General features: G+C 53.9%; 4 protein-coding genes across 4 annotated transcripts; 1 reads left to right on the forward strand and 3 right to left on the reverse strand.

The window, feature by feature from the left end:
* Window positions 1–69: 69 nt before the first annotated feature.
* ETH_00015825 (NOL1/NOP2/sun family domain-containing protein, putative) lies at window positions 70–2,132 on the reverse strand (the record flags this gene model as incomplete). Its single annotated transcript, XM_013374653.1, has 7 exons — window positions 70–183; window positions 323–445; window positions 591–671; window positions 820–1,044; window positions 1,240–1,382; window positions 1,554–1,762; window positions 1,879–2,132. The coding sequence occupies 7 exons, from the start codon at window positions 2,130–2,132 to the stop codon at window positions 70–72; spliced, it is 1,149 nt and encodes a 382-aa protein (XP_013230107.1).
* An 862-nt stretch (window positions 2,133–2,994) lies between these two features.
* ETH_00015830 (elongin c, putative) lies at window positions 2,995–3,471 on the forward strand (the record flags this gene model as incomplete). The annotated part of the gene is made up of 1 exon (XM_013374654.1): window positions 2,995–3,471. The coding sequence occupies one exon, from the start codon at window positions 2,995–2,997 to the stop codon at window positions 3,469–3,471; it is 477 nt and encodes a 158-aa protein (XP_013230108.1).
* Window positions 3,472–4,328: 857 nt separating this feature from the next.
* On the reverse strand, window positions 4,329–10,709 carry ETH_00015835 (patatin-like phospholipase domain-containing protein, putative; the record flags this gene model as incomplete). Its single annotated transcript, XM_013374655.1, has 2 exons — window positions 4,329–8,914; window positions 9,047–10,709. 2 exons carry the CDS (start codon window positions 10,707–10,709, stop codon window positions 4,329–4,331), a joined length of 6,249 nt encoding a protein of 2,082 aa, XP_013230109.1.
* An 880-nt stretch (window positions 10,710–11,589) lies between these two features.
* ETH_00015840 (uncharacterized protein) lies at window positions 11,590–11,926 on the reverse strand (the record flags this gene model as incomplete). The annotated part of the gene is made up of 2 exons (XM_013374656.1): window positions 11,590–11,777; window positions 11,842–11,926. The coding sequence occupies 2 exons, from the start codon at window positions 11,924–11,926 to the stop codon at window positions 11,590–11,592; spliced, it is 273 nt and encodes a 90-aa protein (XP_013230110.1).
* Window positions 11,927–12,968: the final 1,042 nt, after the last annotated feature.

Raw genomic sequence — 12,968 nt, forward strand, 5'->3', positions numbered from 1 at the left:
TATATTCCGAAAGCCAACTGACTTGCTGGGCAGCAGGCTCTAATGCTTATTCAGCGGACTCGCTGATGATCAAGGCCGAGAAAATATTGCACAGAAAAAGCCGTCCATCCCATGTGAGGTCGGAAGTGAGTGGAACGGCGGTTCTGTCAACACCAGACCATGTTTTTGACAGAAGAATTTAGCCTGAAATGCCATTAAAGAAAGACAAACGCGGGAATAAGTGTGTTTGCCATGTACTTATCCCTAAGTACATGTTTTTCTTCTGGCCGAGACGATGCTCTGCGCGCTGCTAACTACGGAAACTCCATTAATAAGTGAATACCTGGTGAACGTTTTCCTCGTCCAAGATGCTGCAAGTGATGTAAACGATTTTCCCTGTCTTCGGCTTCGCATATTGAAGGGCGCTGCTGAAGATGTGCCGTTGCAGTGCAACGAAGTCCATGAGCTGCATTTGCAAGTCGCACGTGCAGAACAGCGAGTCAACCAGGCGAAAGCTAGTTTATAAACAAAAAGTGCGCACTTATTTACGTAAAGCATGCATTTAAAAAGCATGTTAAGTGCGAGTTTCAAAGACCCTCCACCAGCCGCACCTTCTCGTCCTTATATTTCCACTTCATTTCAGGATTTCGCCGCAGGGCGCCCGTCCCGGAACAAGGAACATCACAGACAACCTGCACAGAACGTCGCACAAAGTGTGAATAGATAAAGCAGAATTAGAAAAAAGACAAAACTGTTGCAAGTTTCACGTTGGGCTGCATGAACAGAAAGGAATAGTGCAGAGAAAGCTGGTGACAGCAGCAGCAGCGCCAACCCCCGCACCCAGTCCATTGCCCCAAGAAGTTTGGACAGAGTGGGGTTTCCCGGCTCGACAATGGTGTAGTTTGTAATTCCCGCTCTTTTGAGCCTCTTCTTCGCCTCCTGCAGCATGCGTTCCCGCACGTCGTGCAAGTAGATCTTCCCCTTGTTCATCATTTGCGGGCCAAATGCCAAACTCTTTCCTCCACTGCCTGCGCAGTAGTCCAAAACTTTGTCGCCGGGCTTTACCTGAAAGTCAAAAAGACAATCAAAGCCCTCCACCGGAACTACCACCTCGTGCTAAGTGGAGGAAGCCACACACAATATGCCAATTTTAATTTACGAAGTTCCCAAGCCTCTTCGAGAAAGAAAACAAGCATTAAGGCAACTTATGGAACTATATTTGATGAATATCCTTTTCTTTATTGTGAAGTGGAAACTCACTTCAACTTTAAGAGCTGCCAGCTGACTGGCCTCATCCTGGATCTCGAAATACCCCCTGTGGAACTCTGGCAAATCCCCAAGACGTTGGCGCTGGGGAAGAACCAACGCGTAAGGGGAATTGGGGCTTTTTTCCACAGCTATGCCTGCAGCACCCCGCAGCAGCAGCAGCAGCAGCAGCAGAAACGTAGGATCAAACTCATTCAGTACGAAAAATACTTTGATGAAACAGACTACATTCAAGATGCAGCACTCAACATGCAACTTTTTGCTTCTCTACTGTGGTGGTGTGTCGCTGCTGCTTCGAAAAGACTTGCCCTTGTTCAAAAGGTAGTTGTAAAGGCGGTCGCGAGTTATGGCCAGAGTGTTCGTCCGCAGGTAAGTGGGGGCCTCTTCGTTCAGCGTGTTGCAAATATGAATGGCTTTGGCAGTGCCGTAGGCGTTTTGAATGCGATTGAATAAATCGGGAGGGAAAGAAGTTCGCGTTGAAGGCGGGAGTTTCTCATTTTGTGTCTGGAGCTTCCATCTGAAGAGAGAATTCAAGTGTTCAGTGAAGACCCTGAAACGAGGTGTGAGTCTTCAGAGTTCAGAAGAACGAAACATTCAATTACAATTCCAAATAAACGCTGAAGTGCGAATTACCTGTCCGAGACGAAGTAAGTGCGGATCCGGCTGGACCAAGAAGCTGGCGGCGGGGTCACGTGGTCAAGGAGTCCTTTCCACTTGACGATCTGGTAGATGTGCTGCGTAATGAACTTCTTGTCTTGGCTGCCGACGCTCTTGTTGCATTTGTAGTAGTGCCGCAAGAACAAATCCAGAGGGAGGTGGCCAGTGGTGTGCGGCGCGTAGTATAGCTGGAGGGCTTGTTCAAGGTGCCTAACGCGGAAAGCGTTCATTGTGCGCACTCTTGCCTGCACAAGCCCGGGCTGTTCAGGGGGAAAGTGGAGGCTTATTCTTCACTAATCCCGCCTCCTCCATGTCGCTACGCTATCTCGATAACACGCATAATATAACTTTCCATATTTCAACCAGAAAAAGGCCCGGGTGCAGTCTGCACGCTGCTGATCGAGGCCACGTTAGACCCCTGCAAAGCGAATGAGGATCCCCAAACAATTGCCTAGCAGTTAGCCGGCCTGTAAACTAAATAGACCGTATTCCTCGTATATTTGTTTTCCCATGCAGTAAAATAATGCAACTCTATTGAGTCGATGATTCACTGGCTGCCATGGAGGCTGAACCTTGCATGCATTGCAGACTCGTATCTTGGCGTAGATGCAGTGACACTGCAAAAAAACTAATTTTTTAACATTGATATAGCTGTTTTATTTTGAGTCAGCTCATTTAGTTCGTGGACCTTGGACTTTTCCGCAGCTTACCGACCCTCCGCATTGCACGGCGGTCTCGGCCACTCTTCGTTTCATGTCTAGCGCAGAGAATACAACTTCTCACTGCCACTAAATAGGGTTTTATGCGTTGCCCTTCAACTGTTGGCTCTGAATCTTTAATACTATCCGCAATCGCAGCATGAGTGGCCAAAATCCCGAGCGCACTACTCGTTGGCTAACTGGTGCTGGTGCTGGCTGCTTGCGCTGACATAGTAAAGTCCCACCCGCCTTCTTCTTCTTTACTTCGAGAAAGCCGCATGCAATAGTGTCGAAGGGAAGCGGCGATAAACTCTTCTTTGGCAACGAAGGCGAGAGGCTGTTCCCAGCGTCGCCCTCCCTGCCCGAGCACTCCTGCGCGTTTCGCACTTCGAAAATGCCGGCAGAGAATAATGCGGAGAGCAAAGAAGGAAAGGACTGCGCGGACGATATGTCTGCAGACGCTGTCTGTACATCTGCGGGCTTGGGAGAGCCCTCTTCTTCAGTTTCGGACGCGCCGCTCTCCCCTGCCTCTGGCAAGTCTCCGCAGCGGAAGCAAACTCCCGCAGCAGCAGCAGCAGCAGCAGACATTGTGCACCTCATAAGCAGCGAGGGAAAGCGGGTGGACGTGCCGCTGAACATTGCAAAGGAGTGCGAGTTCTTAGAACGCATGCTCGCGGGGAACTTCACTGAAAGCAAAACGAGAGAACTGAACCTCCCCAGCATCAGATACAACACACTGTGCAAAGCAGTGGAGTACTTAAAGCGTAGATATCAGTGGCGGGAAGAGGGGGGGGCCCCCCTTGAGTTTGAAATCGAGCCCGAGATTGCTATAGATCTCCTCATAGCAGCCGATTACTTAGGAATGAAGTGAAGTTCGCACATATTATGAACATATTATGAATACAAACAGCCTTTTGCTTCAATAATTAGCGGGGCAAATCTGAATAAGGTCCCCAGACCTGCATGCCTCCAGCTAGCCCGAGAATCGGGCGTTTCCGTGCGAACACGAACAGACTTCGCACACTTTACCATTCGGTTTTTCCTTGAGACAAACTCACATGCCTTAATTTTGCATGCGACCTTTCCACGATTCCGCGCTGTTTGCGAGTAAACTCGAATTAGTTCATTTTGTCCACTTTTGTATTTAACAAATCGCGAATATAATGCAAACTGCATTCGCCGCAGGGCATTTTGCTCCCCTAGTTCTGGGGAAGGCTGTGCGTACCAGAATCCGAGTAGTCTTGTCCTGCTTTCGTCACTATTTCCCGCTCTTTGCCTCGCCAATACCCATATTTCAACACAAGTTTGTGCAAGTGTGCATGCATGCATGCACGCGTAGTCTGCGTGCACGGAAGTATGCGTACACGAATGCCACGGCGCCGCACACAACCCGCTTGCGTCCACGTGTGGCTCAGTACTGCGAATTCACCAGTGGAAAGGCCCCGCTAAACGGTATTGCATATTCGCAGAATACTTTCTTATCAGTATGCGTTTAGAGAGGCTTATATGCGCATTTACACTTGCTAGGGCTACAGTTTCAATTCTTGTGTTCGTCTATTTCACTACAGACGCAGTTGTTGGAGCTCCGCCTATGCGGAGCTCGAGCTACCTCTGAGTTAGGTGTAGCAGGGCAAAAGTAAAAGTTACAAAGGACCTGCAAGGTCACTTCTCTGCAAGTTATTCGAAACTCAAACCGTTAAACGATGTCCCCCACTGGTGGGTGGAAGATCACAACTGCGTTTGAATTCGCCGGAAGATCCCGTGAAGCACATGGCGGACTCCAGTGAGTGGCACGAGGGTTTCGAACCCTTCATCTGTTCGTGATGACAGGTGCTGGCGCCCGAGCAATTCGAGCATGTCAAATGCATTGTCCTTTGATTTCTGTCTCGCTTTAGTCCTTGGGGAGCTCATTAGCCAAGCAAGGAAGGAGCGACGTCTTCCGGCCCCTCCCATTCCTCCTTCCAACCTCAGCAGCGCTTCAGCTTCCTCTGTGGCCCCCAAAGCCTCGGTAGGGGCTCCTGCTGCTGAGCCGGGCGTTGCAACCTCGCCGCTGCGGTTGCCTGCTGTCGCCGTTGCAGCTGCTGCTGCAGCAGCGTCCTCACCAGGTTTCTCTGGCAACTGTAGCGAGACACCGTCGTTATCCGTGCTACTGCAGCTTGCTTGAGGCTGCTCCAGAAAACACTTGCCAATACGCACAAGGGCAGAGTCGGAGGCCCTGATGGTGCCCCTTTCGTCTCCTATTGTGTGACTTATAAAACGAGCTCCTGCATTTTGAATCCACCTTTTGCAAGCCGCCGTTTGGCGAGAGACAATGCGCAGGAAGGACTGGCTCTGCTTTTGAATGAGGTTGGCCGAACGCAGGATGTCCGCCAGGCGTTGTATGTCTTCTTTGTTTCGCTTTTCTTCAACAAATCGTTTGGCTGCAACTTTAAGTGATTCGAGCCTTTCCTTCGAAGTCTCGTCGATGGGCATGGCGTCGATCACGGGGTTGAACCGGAAGTAGGCAGTAGGCGGCAGCAGATCTTGCAACAGTTCATGAATTGCTTCTGTGTTTGTTGCTGCATTCACAAGCTGGTTGAAAACACCATCCCAGCCTGTGCGTGTGTCGCATCTCTCTGGGGCACACTGACCTGTGCCAATGCTTACTACCACCTCAATAGGCACCCCCGGGTATAAAGCCTTCGCCTCAGCGATCGCAACAGCTGCTGGGTTGTTCGCCAGCAGCGCCCCATCCATCAGCAGCTCACCCCCAATCTTCTTGCCGCTGAAAAACCCTGGCGCAGCAGTCGTTGCTCTTAGCGCATCTTTCACTCTCACACAACAAGAGCCTTCATATCGTCCCCCATGGGGCTCCGCACCCTCGCTGGAGCGAAGAGCTAGCGAAGACGGCCACCGCAGCATGCGCGACACAGCACCCCCACCCACCCTGTTGCTGAAGAGCGATGAATGGAATCCCGCAGAGGCTGAGCCCCTTGTCCTGTGGGGATAGTTATAGTTTCGCCAGATTACTAGCTTTGCAGGGCTTGTGGACACGTTTGTAGACAAGCAGAAGACCTTGGGGGCTGCTGTGTCGGCAGCAAAGTCAATCATTCGTGTATCGCCGAACGCCCTCTGCAGCAGCGACTCCCACAGGGTCTCATCGTAATAGGCCTGGCGCACAACAAGCCGTGCACCAGCCACAGCTGCGGAGTCTTTAACAAATATTTCGTGAATCAAAGTATCATATAGAGCCTCAAGTTCATTGGCTGTGGCTTTTTCCAACCCCAAAAGCAGCGCCACCACCCCTCCTGTTGACGTGCCACAGATGATGTCGAACACATCACTCAACTCTCGACCCACAGCTGCTGCGATCTCCTTCAGCAGCGCAACTGTTAGAACACCCCTAGTGCCACCCCCGTCTAAGGCCAGGATCCGCAGCCCACGCTGCCCCGTCACCCGCGGCTGCCACCGCGGCTGCCATCCCAAGGCAGCTGAGAGGATAGTGGCTAGACGCAAGGGCCTGGCGTGTTTCAGCAGGACCCTCTTGTGCCGCTCGCCGGGAGGCAGCAGCTGCGCCACCTGCAGCAGCTCCACCTCTGCTGCTACCCGCAGTGCGGACTCGCCTGCGCAGCTGGAGGTGGGGCGGGCTGCTGCTGCAGCTGCTCTGCAGGCGCGAGCTGCGGGGGCCTTTGTTGAACAAAAGCCAATAACTTGTTTAAGCGCTGCATCCAATGATCTGTACTGCTGCAGCTCCTTGAGCAGGCCTTCATCCCTCGTGCACAGTTCGTACAATAAATTCAAAGCCGCAATTTGCTTTTTCTCCCGCATTATCAGATCTGTCGCATCACTCGCCACCCCCCTCCCAAAGCCCCACCACCAGCTACTTTTGTTGCTATAGGGAGCCAATATAGCCGCTGCAAGCCCCTTATCAAGCTCGCTGGCTCCCGGCGTGCCACCCGCTGCTCTGCTGCTCTTTAGCTCGCGCGAGAGCTTCTCAAGTACCCCCAAGTCGTCGCTGCGAAGCAGCGACAACAGTGTCTCAAGGGCCTCCAGCTGAAACGCGCTGCTGCCGCGGGTTGCTGCCTTCAGCAGCGCGCCAACGGCGGCGGGCTGCACTGCAGCCTGAAAGGCTGAGGAGCCCGTCAAAAGGCACAGGGGTGTGAAGTACAACTTTTCGTTTTGTACTGTCACACCAACTGAGAGAGAGTCGCTGCTGATGCTGCTTCTCTCATCCGATTTGTCTGCAGCAAAAGAGAAAATGCTGCTTCCCTCCCCTTTCTTGCCCCCTGGCGGCTCCGAAACTGTGGCCATCCCCAATACGCCCCACCTGGGCGCCGCGCCGCCTGCGGGCTCCGGCCACCCTATGTGCACATCCTGCAGCAGCTGCAGCAGCTGAGACTCAAGCTGCAGCTGCGGCTGCTGCTCCAGCTCGAGCTGCGGCTGAGTGCCACTACTCTCTGCATGCACGGTCTGCTGCTGCGAAGAAAGAGCTCTTAGGCGCTCCGTGACCTTCTCCTTCATTGCTGCTGCCACTGCGTCTCCAAGCACAGCAGCGACAGCCGCAAAGACCCCCCCGTTGCCGCCCGCCAGGCAAATTGGCACCCAAAAAACGCCTCTATTTGCTTCCTGCTCTGTCGTTTTTGTGCTGCACTTGTTCCCGAGGCTCCTGCTGCCAAACGCTGCATTGTACGTACACTCTAGAGGCGCAGTCAACAGCCGCATGACATCTAGCCAGTTCCATCTCTTTGCCGGCTCTGCATTCCTCAATCCGAATTCCCCTGCTGCCTCCCTCGCCGCACCTGCATCGCCGCAAACCCCATTGGCCTCTCCAGCAGCAGCAGAGGGGCCACTGGCGCCGCTGCAGCCTACAAGTTCTTTGTGGCTGTCATATTTGGGTAAGTCAGCAGCAGCTGCAGCGGGGAAGGAGCAGCTTGGAATTTGGAGTTCTTTTGAATTGAAGTGGCAGCCCTTGGGTGTCCCCGACTCTCCTGAGGAAGTTCGTCTTTTGAACGAAAGCAGAAATGACCGAACTCTCCCCGACAGCGGCGCTGTCTGTACAGTCCTCAGCCCTTCCCCCATGGAAACTTCTCCTTCCCCGTGGCTTCGCTGCAGCAGCAGAAGTTCCTTTGCATAGGGGGCATTACTGCGCACTCCCTCGAGATAGTGCAGCAGCCGCGCCGCCAGCTCTTCTGCTGCTGCTCTCAACAGCTGCAAATCGCTGAGCGTCCTTGCTTGAACTGTTTGGTCTGCTTCTTCGAGCCGGGCAGCAGCTGCTGCTCTGCTGCGGGCCTGAAGTGCTGCTGGCGCTTTGGGGCTGTTTGCTGCAGAGGCCTCTGCACCGAGCTGCGGCGCCGCCGCTCTCCCACGCTGTGCTGCAGCACCAGCATTCGCAGCAGCAGCTGCTGCTGACGTTGCTGCTGCTCCTCCATGCGCGTCAGAGGGCTTCGGAGAGAGTGTCAAGCCTTCTTGATGGAGATGTGAATTTTGGTGTTGGTCTAAAGGGGCGGAACGCGCAGTATAAGTTGGCTCTGCTGCATGCAGCTGCTCCGCAGCAGCAGCAGCAGCAGCAGCAGCTCCCTCTTTAAGGTGCACTCCTACGTCTCTTTTGCTTCCCCCCTCCAGCGCCCTGTTGTCCGCGTTTGAGGCTTTTGCTGCAGCAGCAGGGAAACCAGAACTGGGAAGACCTGGGGGAGCACTTGAGGCCATTTGAAAGCCTATTTCTGCTGCTGCTGCCCCGCCTTTGCTGCTGCTGCTGCTATCCCCTGCAGCCACGGGAGGGCCCCCAGGGGCCCCAGAGTCCTGTGGGGCCCTTGGCTCGCCTGGGGCCCCTAAGCGCCCAGGATATCCTGAAGCCCCTGCCCTTATTCTGTGCAGCGCAGCCAGCAAGCCCTTGTGGCTGGCTAGCTGCTGCTGCAGCTGCGGGCCCCACACGGAAAGCTGAGCTAACAGTTTCAAGACATTTAGCTGCAGCCGAAGCAGCAGCAGCGACTGAGTCGTGTTTGGCTCAGCCTCGCGCTGCAGCCAACGCGGCCAGAAGGGCCTCGGGCTGGGGCTGCTGAGGATGCGATTAAGATGAACTAGAAGCCCCTTGCTCATCAGACGCTCTACTGCGCTGCTGCTGCTGCTGCAGCTGCCGCTGCTGCTGCTGCTGCTGCTATCTGGGGGGCCCTCGGACTCGTCCAGGTGAGGCGGACTGCCCGCCAGCAGCACTACAAAGGCCTTTTTTTCTGCTGCCCTCAGGGGCCCCTCAGCAGCAATAAGGGCCTGCAGGGCCCCCACAGCAACGGCCTGCTGCGCGGGGGGCCCCTTGAGGGCCAGCAGCAGCTGGTCGGCCACTGCGTCACAGGAAGCGCAAGAAAACTTCGGGTGTACGTACACTGCAGGGCTTCACTATTTTCAAAGAAGAAACTCAAGACTAAACTGGCTAGCAGACGCTTTAGAGTGCAGAAGTTTTTGTTTGGGCTCACCCGCTGTCTGCAAATCAGGCAGGCGTCCCTCTTGACGTGCAGCAGCTGCAGCAGCTGCAGCAGCAGTCCCCACTGCAGCAAGTGCAGCAGCAGTTCCCGCTGCAGCAGCTTTTTCCGTCTCTGCGGCGGAGGCCGCGGGTCCCCGCTTCGGTTGCTTTGCGCCTGCCCTTTGGGCTGCTGCTGCAGCAGCAGGATCACCTTGAAGCTGCAGCAGGCACTCTCTTTCGCTGCTGCTGTTGCTGCTGCCATTCACGGGGGCTTTCCCGGCAGCTGCTGCTGCCTCCGCTTTGCTGCAGGCTGCACCAGAGGCAGCAAAATCTTCAGCCCCCTTTTCCTCTGCTGCAGGCAGCAGCCCCTGCGGGCCATTTGCCCCTTCACTCTTAGCATGCAGCAAAGCTTTTGCACCCGCTTGCTGCTCAGGGGACCCTCTAGCTGCTGCTGCTGCTGCTGCTGCTGCTGCTGGCAAAGGAGCTGCGTCTGAGTCTTCTTCAGGAGCAGCAGCTTCAGCCGGTACTTGGGGGCCTTCTCTGCGGACTTGTGAATTATTCTCCTCCTTTGAGGATGACGAGTGGCAGTGCTGTGCATGCGTTTCAGAAAGTGCTGCAGCAGCACTTGTTTGCTGCAGCCTTTTCGTCTTTTGTTGCCCACTACCCAACAGCGAAGCTTTGCTGCTGCTTCTTTCTGCCTCCACTGCAGCAGCAGCTGCTGCAGCAGCTGGTGCAGCAGCTGGTGCAGCAGCTGGTGCAGCTCCCAGAGGCTCCCAGGCTTTGCTTTCTGAAGCAATTGGGGCCTCAGTTTGGCTGGGTGGGGGGCCCCCCAGTGCCTCCTGGGGGCCCCCCTTAGTCAATGGCTCCCCGGCCCTCTGCAGGGCAGCTGCTGCAGTGGTCTCCGCGTCTGCAGATGGACCACTGGTCCCCCCCCGCAGCCAGCCCTTGCTTGCGGGGGCTTGCACAGCTCGCTGCGGGGCCTGCGGGTGACCAGTGGTCCTCAGCTTGCGAAGAAGGGCCCCCAAGCTCCGCCTGAAGCTCTCTTGAAAGCTCTTCGCCGGGGGGGCCTCTGGCCCTTTGCATGCAGCAGCAGCGCTGCAGACAGTGCAGGGGACTTGGCCGGGAAGGCTGAGGGGCTGCAGCAAACTGCAGCAGCAGCGGCTGGGGCCAGAGAGGCTGGGGGAGGCTGCGGGGGCCTGCAGCCGCGCTGGACCTCCGGGAGAGGCCAACGGCGTAATTAAAGGGGAACTAATTGGGCCTCCGCCCCCTCCAGTGGACCAGTGGTTCACTAGGCCCGCTGAAACTGCAGCCAGCGGACCCTGAACACCGCGGGGCCCCTGGACCAGGGCCCCCTGGGGCCCCCCCCCCCTTTCTGTCTGCACTTCCCATCTTCGCTGCCACTTATTTTTCGCAGTTTTGTGTAGAGAGTGGGCCAGTGGAGAGAAGACTGGCACTGAGGCCGTCTCGGGGCTAGCGGGGGTTTCAGGGGGGCCCCCCGAGGCTCGGAATGAGCAAGTGGAAGTGGCGCAGAGGCCTAAAGCAAAATAAAGCCAAAATATGAAATAACATGCAGAATAATGGGACTTAGGTTGCAGAGCGATGCATGCAAAGGCCTTTGCCGGCGGTGTTCTTGGCGGAGCCCGACGACGGGGAAGAGGACCGACCGAGGCCCCCATTAAGGGCAAGTTTGTCTCTCATCACCGTGAAAAGGAGAAATATTGAGTTAAAAGAACATTTGGGATTCATTTGGATGTTTTATTCGCAAGAATCACCGGTGCTAGGGAGGGAAAGCTGTCACTTGGCTGTCGGCCAGTGCCACGCCGCGGCTAGTGTCCCACCAGAGGCCTCGAGTTGCTCTTGTCTGTTTGCCTCGAATTACATTATTTAGAATCTTTTTGCATTTTTATTTCCAATTAAACAAATTTTCAAGAAATGTTACTTCTTCTTCGGATTCCGCAGAGGACTCTGGACTGTGTTGCATGCGCCAAAAATACGAGACAGGGAGTTGAGGTTGCCACGCCCGAGCCCCCGCTGTCACCCCAGACTGATGAATTAATAATTTCTAATTCATTTATTATTTTAAAATTATATTTTATGCAACTTTAAACAGGAAATAGCTCCCAAGGTCCCCTGCAACTCCACCTCTGCAGCAAAATAATGCAACACAGCGGCTTTCCACATTTCAGAAAATTCAGTACTGGAGAACTCTAAGAAGCAAATAGACAAAAAAATTAGTGAACAATGACTACATGGCAGTTTTAAAGATGCTTTTGAATGCCCCCTTCCCCAGCATTTTCTTGACAAGAAACGGCGAATAAGTTGAATAGAAACTTCTCTTTAGTCTAGAACTTGCAGATTGCCTTCAAGTGCTCTTCATCTCCAGCAATTCGCACTTGTTCATATTTGTTATTTCATTTCTTGAGTAACTGCCCAGCCTTGCGTAGAAATTGGCCGTTACAGCAGCAGCTGCAGCAGCAGCTGCAGCAGCAGCTGCAGCAGCAGCTGCAGCAGCAGCTGCAGCAGCAGCTGCAGCAGCAGCTGCAGCAGCGGCCTTTTCTATGCCTCTTCGTTGAGCTGCTCGTCTTCGGCCTCTTCTGCTTCTGTCTGGGCAATTGCATTTGCTCTTTTTTCGAGTTCTGCTGCTTCTGCAGCTTCTGCTTTTATTTCTTTCTTGTTGAGTTCCTCCTGGGCCTCCGCAATCTTCTCTTCTGCCTTTTCAAGCTCCTTTTCCTCTTGCTTGCATTCTGCGTCCGTCAGTTAAAGTATAAATGCATGCAGTGTTCACCAGCAAATTTCAGCTTCACCAACCTTCATCTTCCCCCCCCTCTTCTGGCTCAGCTTTTGCCTCGGCGGCCTCACTCGGCGCCTCCCCTTTGTCTTCGGCAGTTTCCATTTCAGAAACAGAAGCTTCCGTTTCCTTGGGGCTTTCAGGGGCTTCTTTTTCGCCTTCTGAAGCTCCGAACTTGCACTATGAGAGTTTCTGTTGGCCGCATTCCTGTGATGCTGGCTTACGTTCTGCTTCGTCAGCCTTTTCTTCACTTTCGTTGCCCTCTGTTGTTTGCAAAGAATAGACTTGTGCTGTTAATGCAAAGAAGCCGTAGCTGCGAACCTTCGTCTGGCTCAAGCATGTGTAGATGCGCCTTAACTGAGGCAAGCACGGGAGACCCTGAGATAAAAACGTAAGCTCCACTTAATTTAAAAATTAACACCGAAATCTTACAAGACTTTGTGTTAGATTCGGGCAGGTGAGTGGGTAGTCGCTGGCGCCGCGTGGCGGTGCCACGGGAACTACCGAATGCAACTTTCAAACCATTCTCCGCCGCAGCTCCCAAGACTGCGGGAGCTGCCCAAATGCAAAAAAACACGGAAAGACGAAACATTTTTGTTTTTTATCGAGTCGATAAGGCCCACTTGGAAACGCCCCGTCCAACAGGACTCGCCCAGCGCTCTGCCACCAGCAAGGAAAAGGTGTACGTACACTCCAGCCACTGCTACTTCCAGCTTCCATATGCTGAAAGTATAACAACTTTTTCTGTTTGTGTCGATCAATTAAGTTCTTAATGTCTTTCTCGTTAGCGCCATTTTATTAAGTGATGGGTTCCAGGCGGCACCATCCCAGCAGTCAATACAGACCGGACGGCTTTGCGCGAATGACCTTGAATTGAACGTAAACTTATGACTCTTTTGCACATTCTCCAATTAGTTCCGGTTTTTTAATGGCATTTTAGTACTTGTATGTTGGAGTCCTTCTGCAGAGTCTGTGTTGCATCTGCTGCGAAGTGTCTGTGATACGCACTGCGTAACTTCCCTCCTCATATCGGGAAGCAGCAGGAAACTCCAAACCAAGAATTACTGTCACTGTCTCTGGTGTTTTCTGATCGCCTGTTGAACGGGCTTGGTGGCCCTTAGATGGAGTGGTGGCCCACGGCTGCATG

The sequence above is a fragment of the Eimeria tenella genome, genomic scaffold (genome assembly GCF_000499545.2).
Source record: "Eimeria tenella Houghton genomic scaffold, Eth_scaff22, whole genome shotgun sequence".
Taxonomy (NCBI): Eukaryota; Apicomplexa; class Conoidasida; order Eucoccidiorida; family Eimeriidae; genus Eimeria; species Eimeria tenella.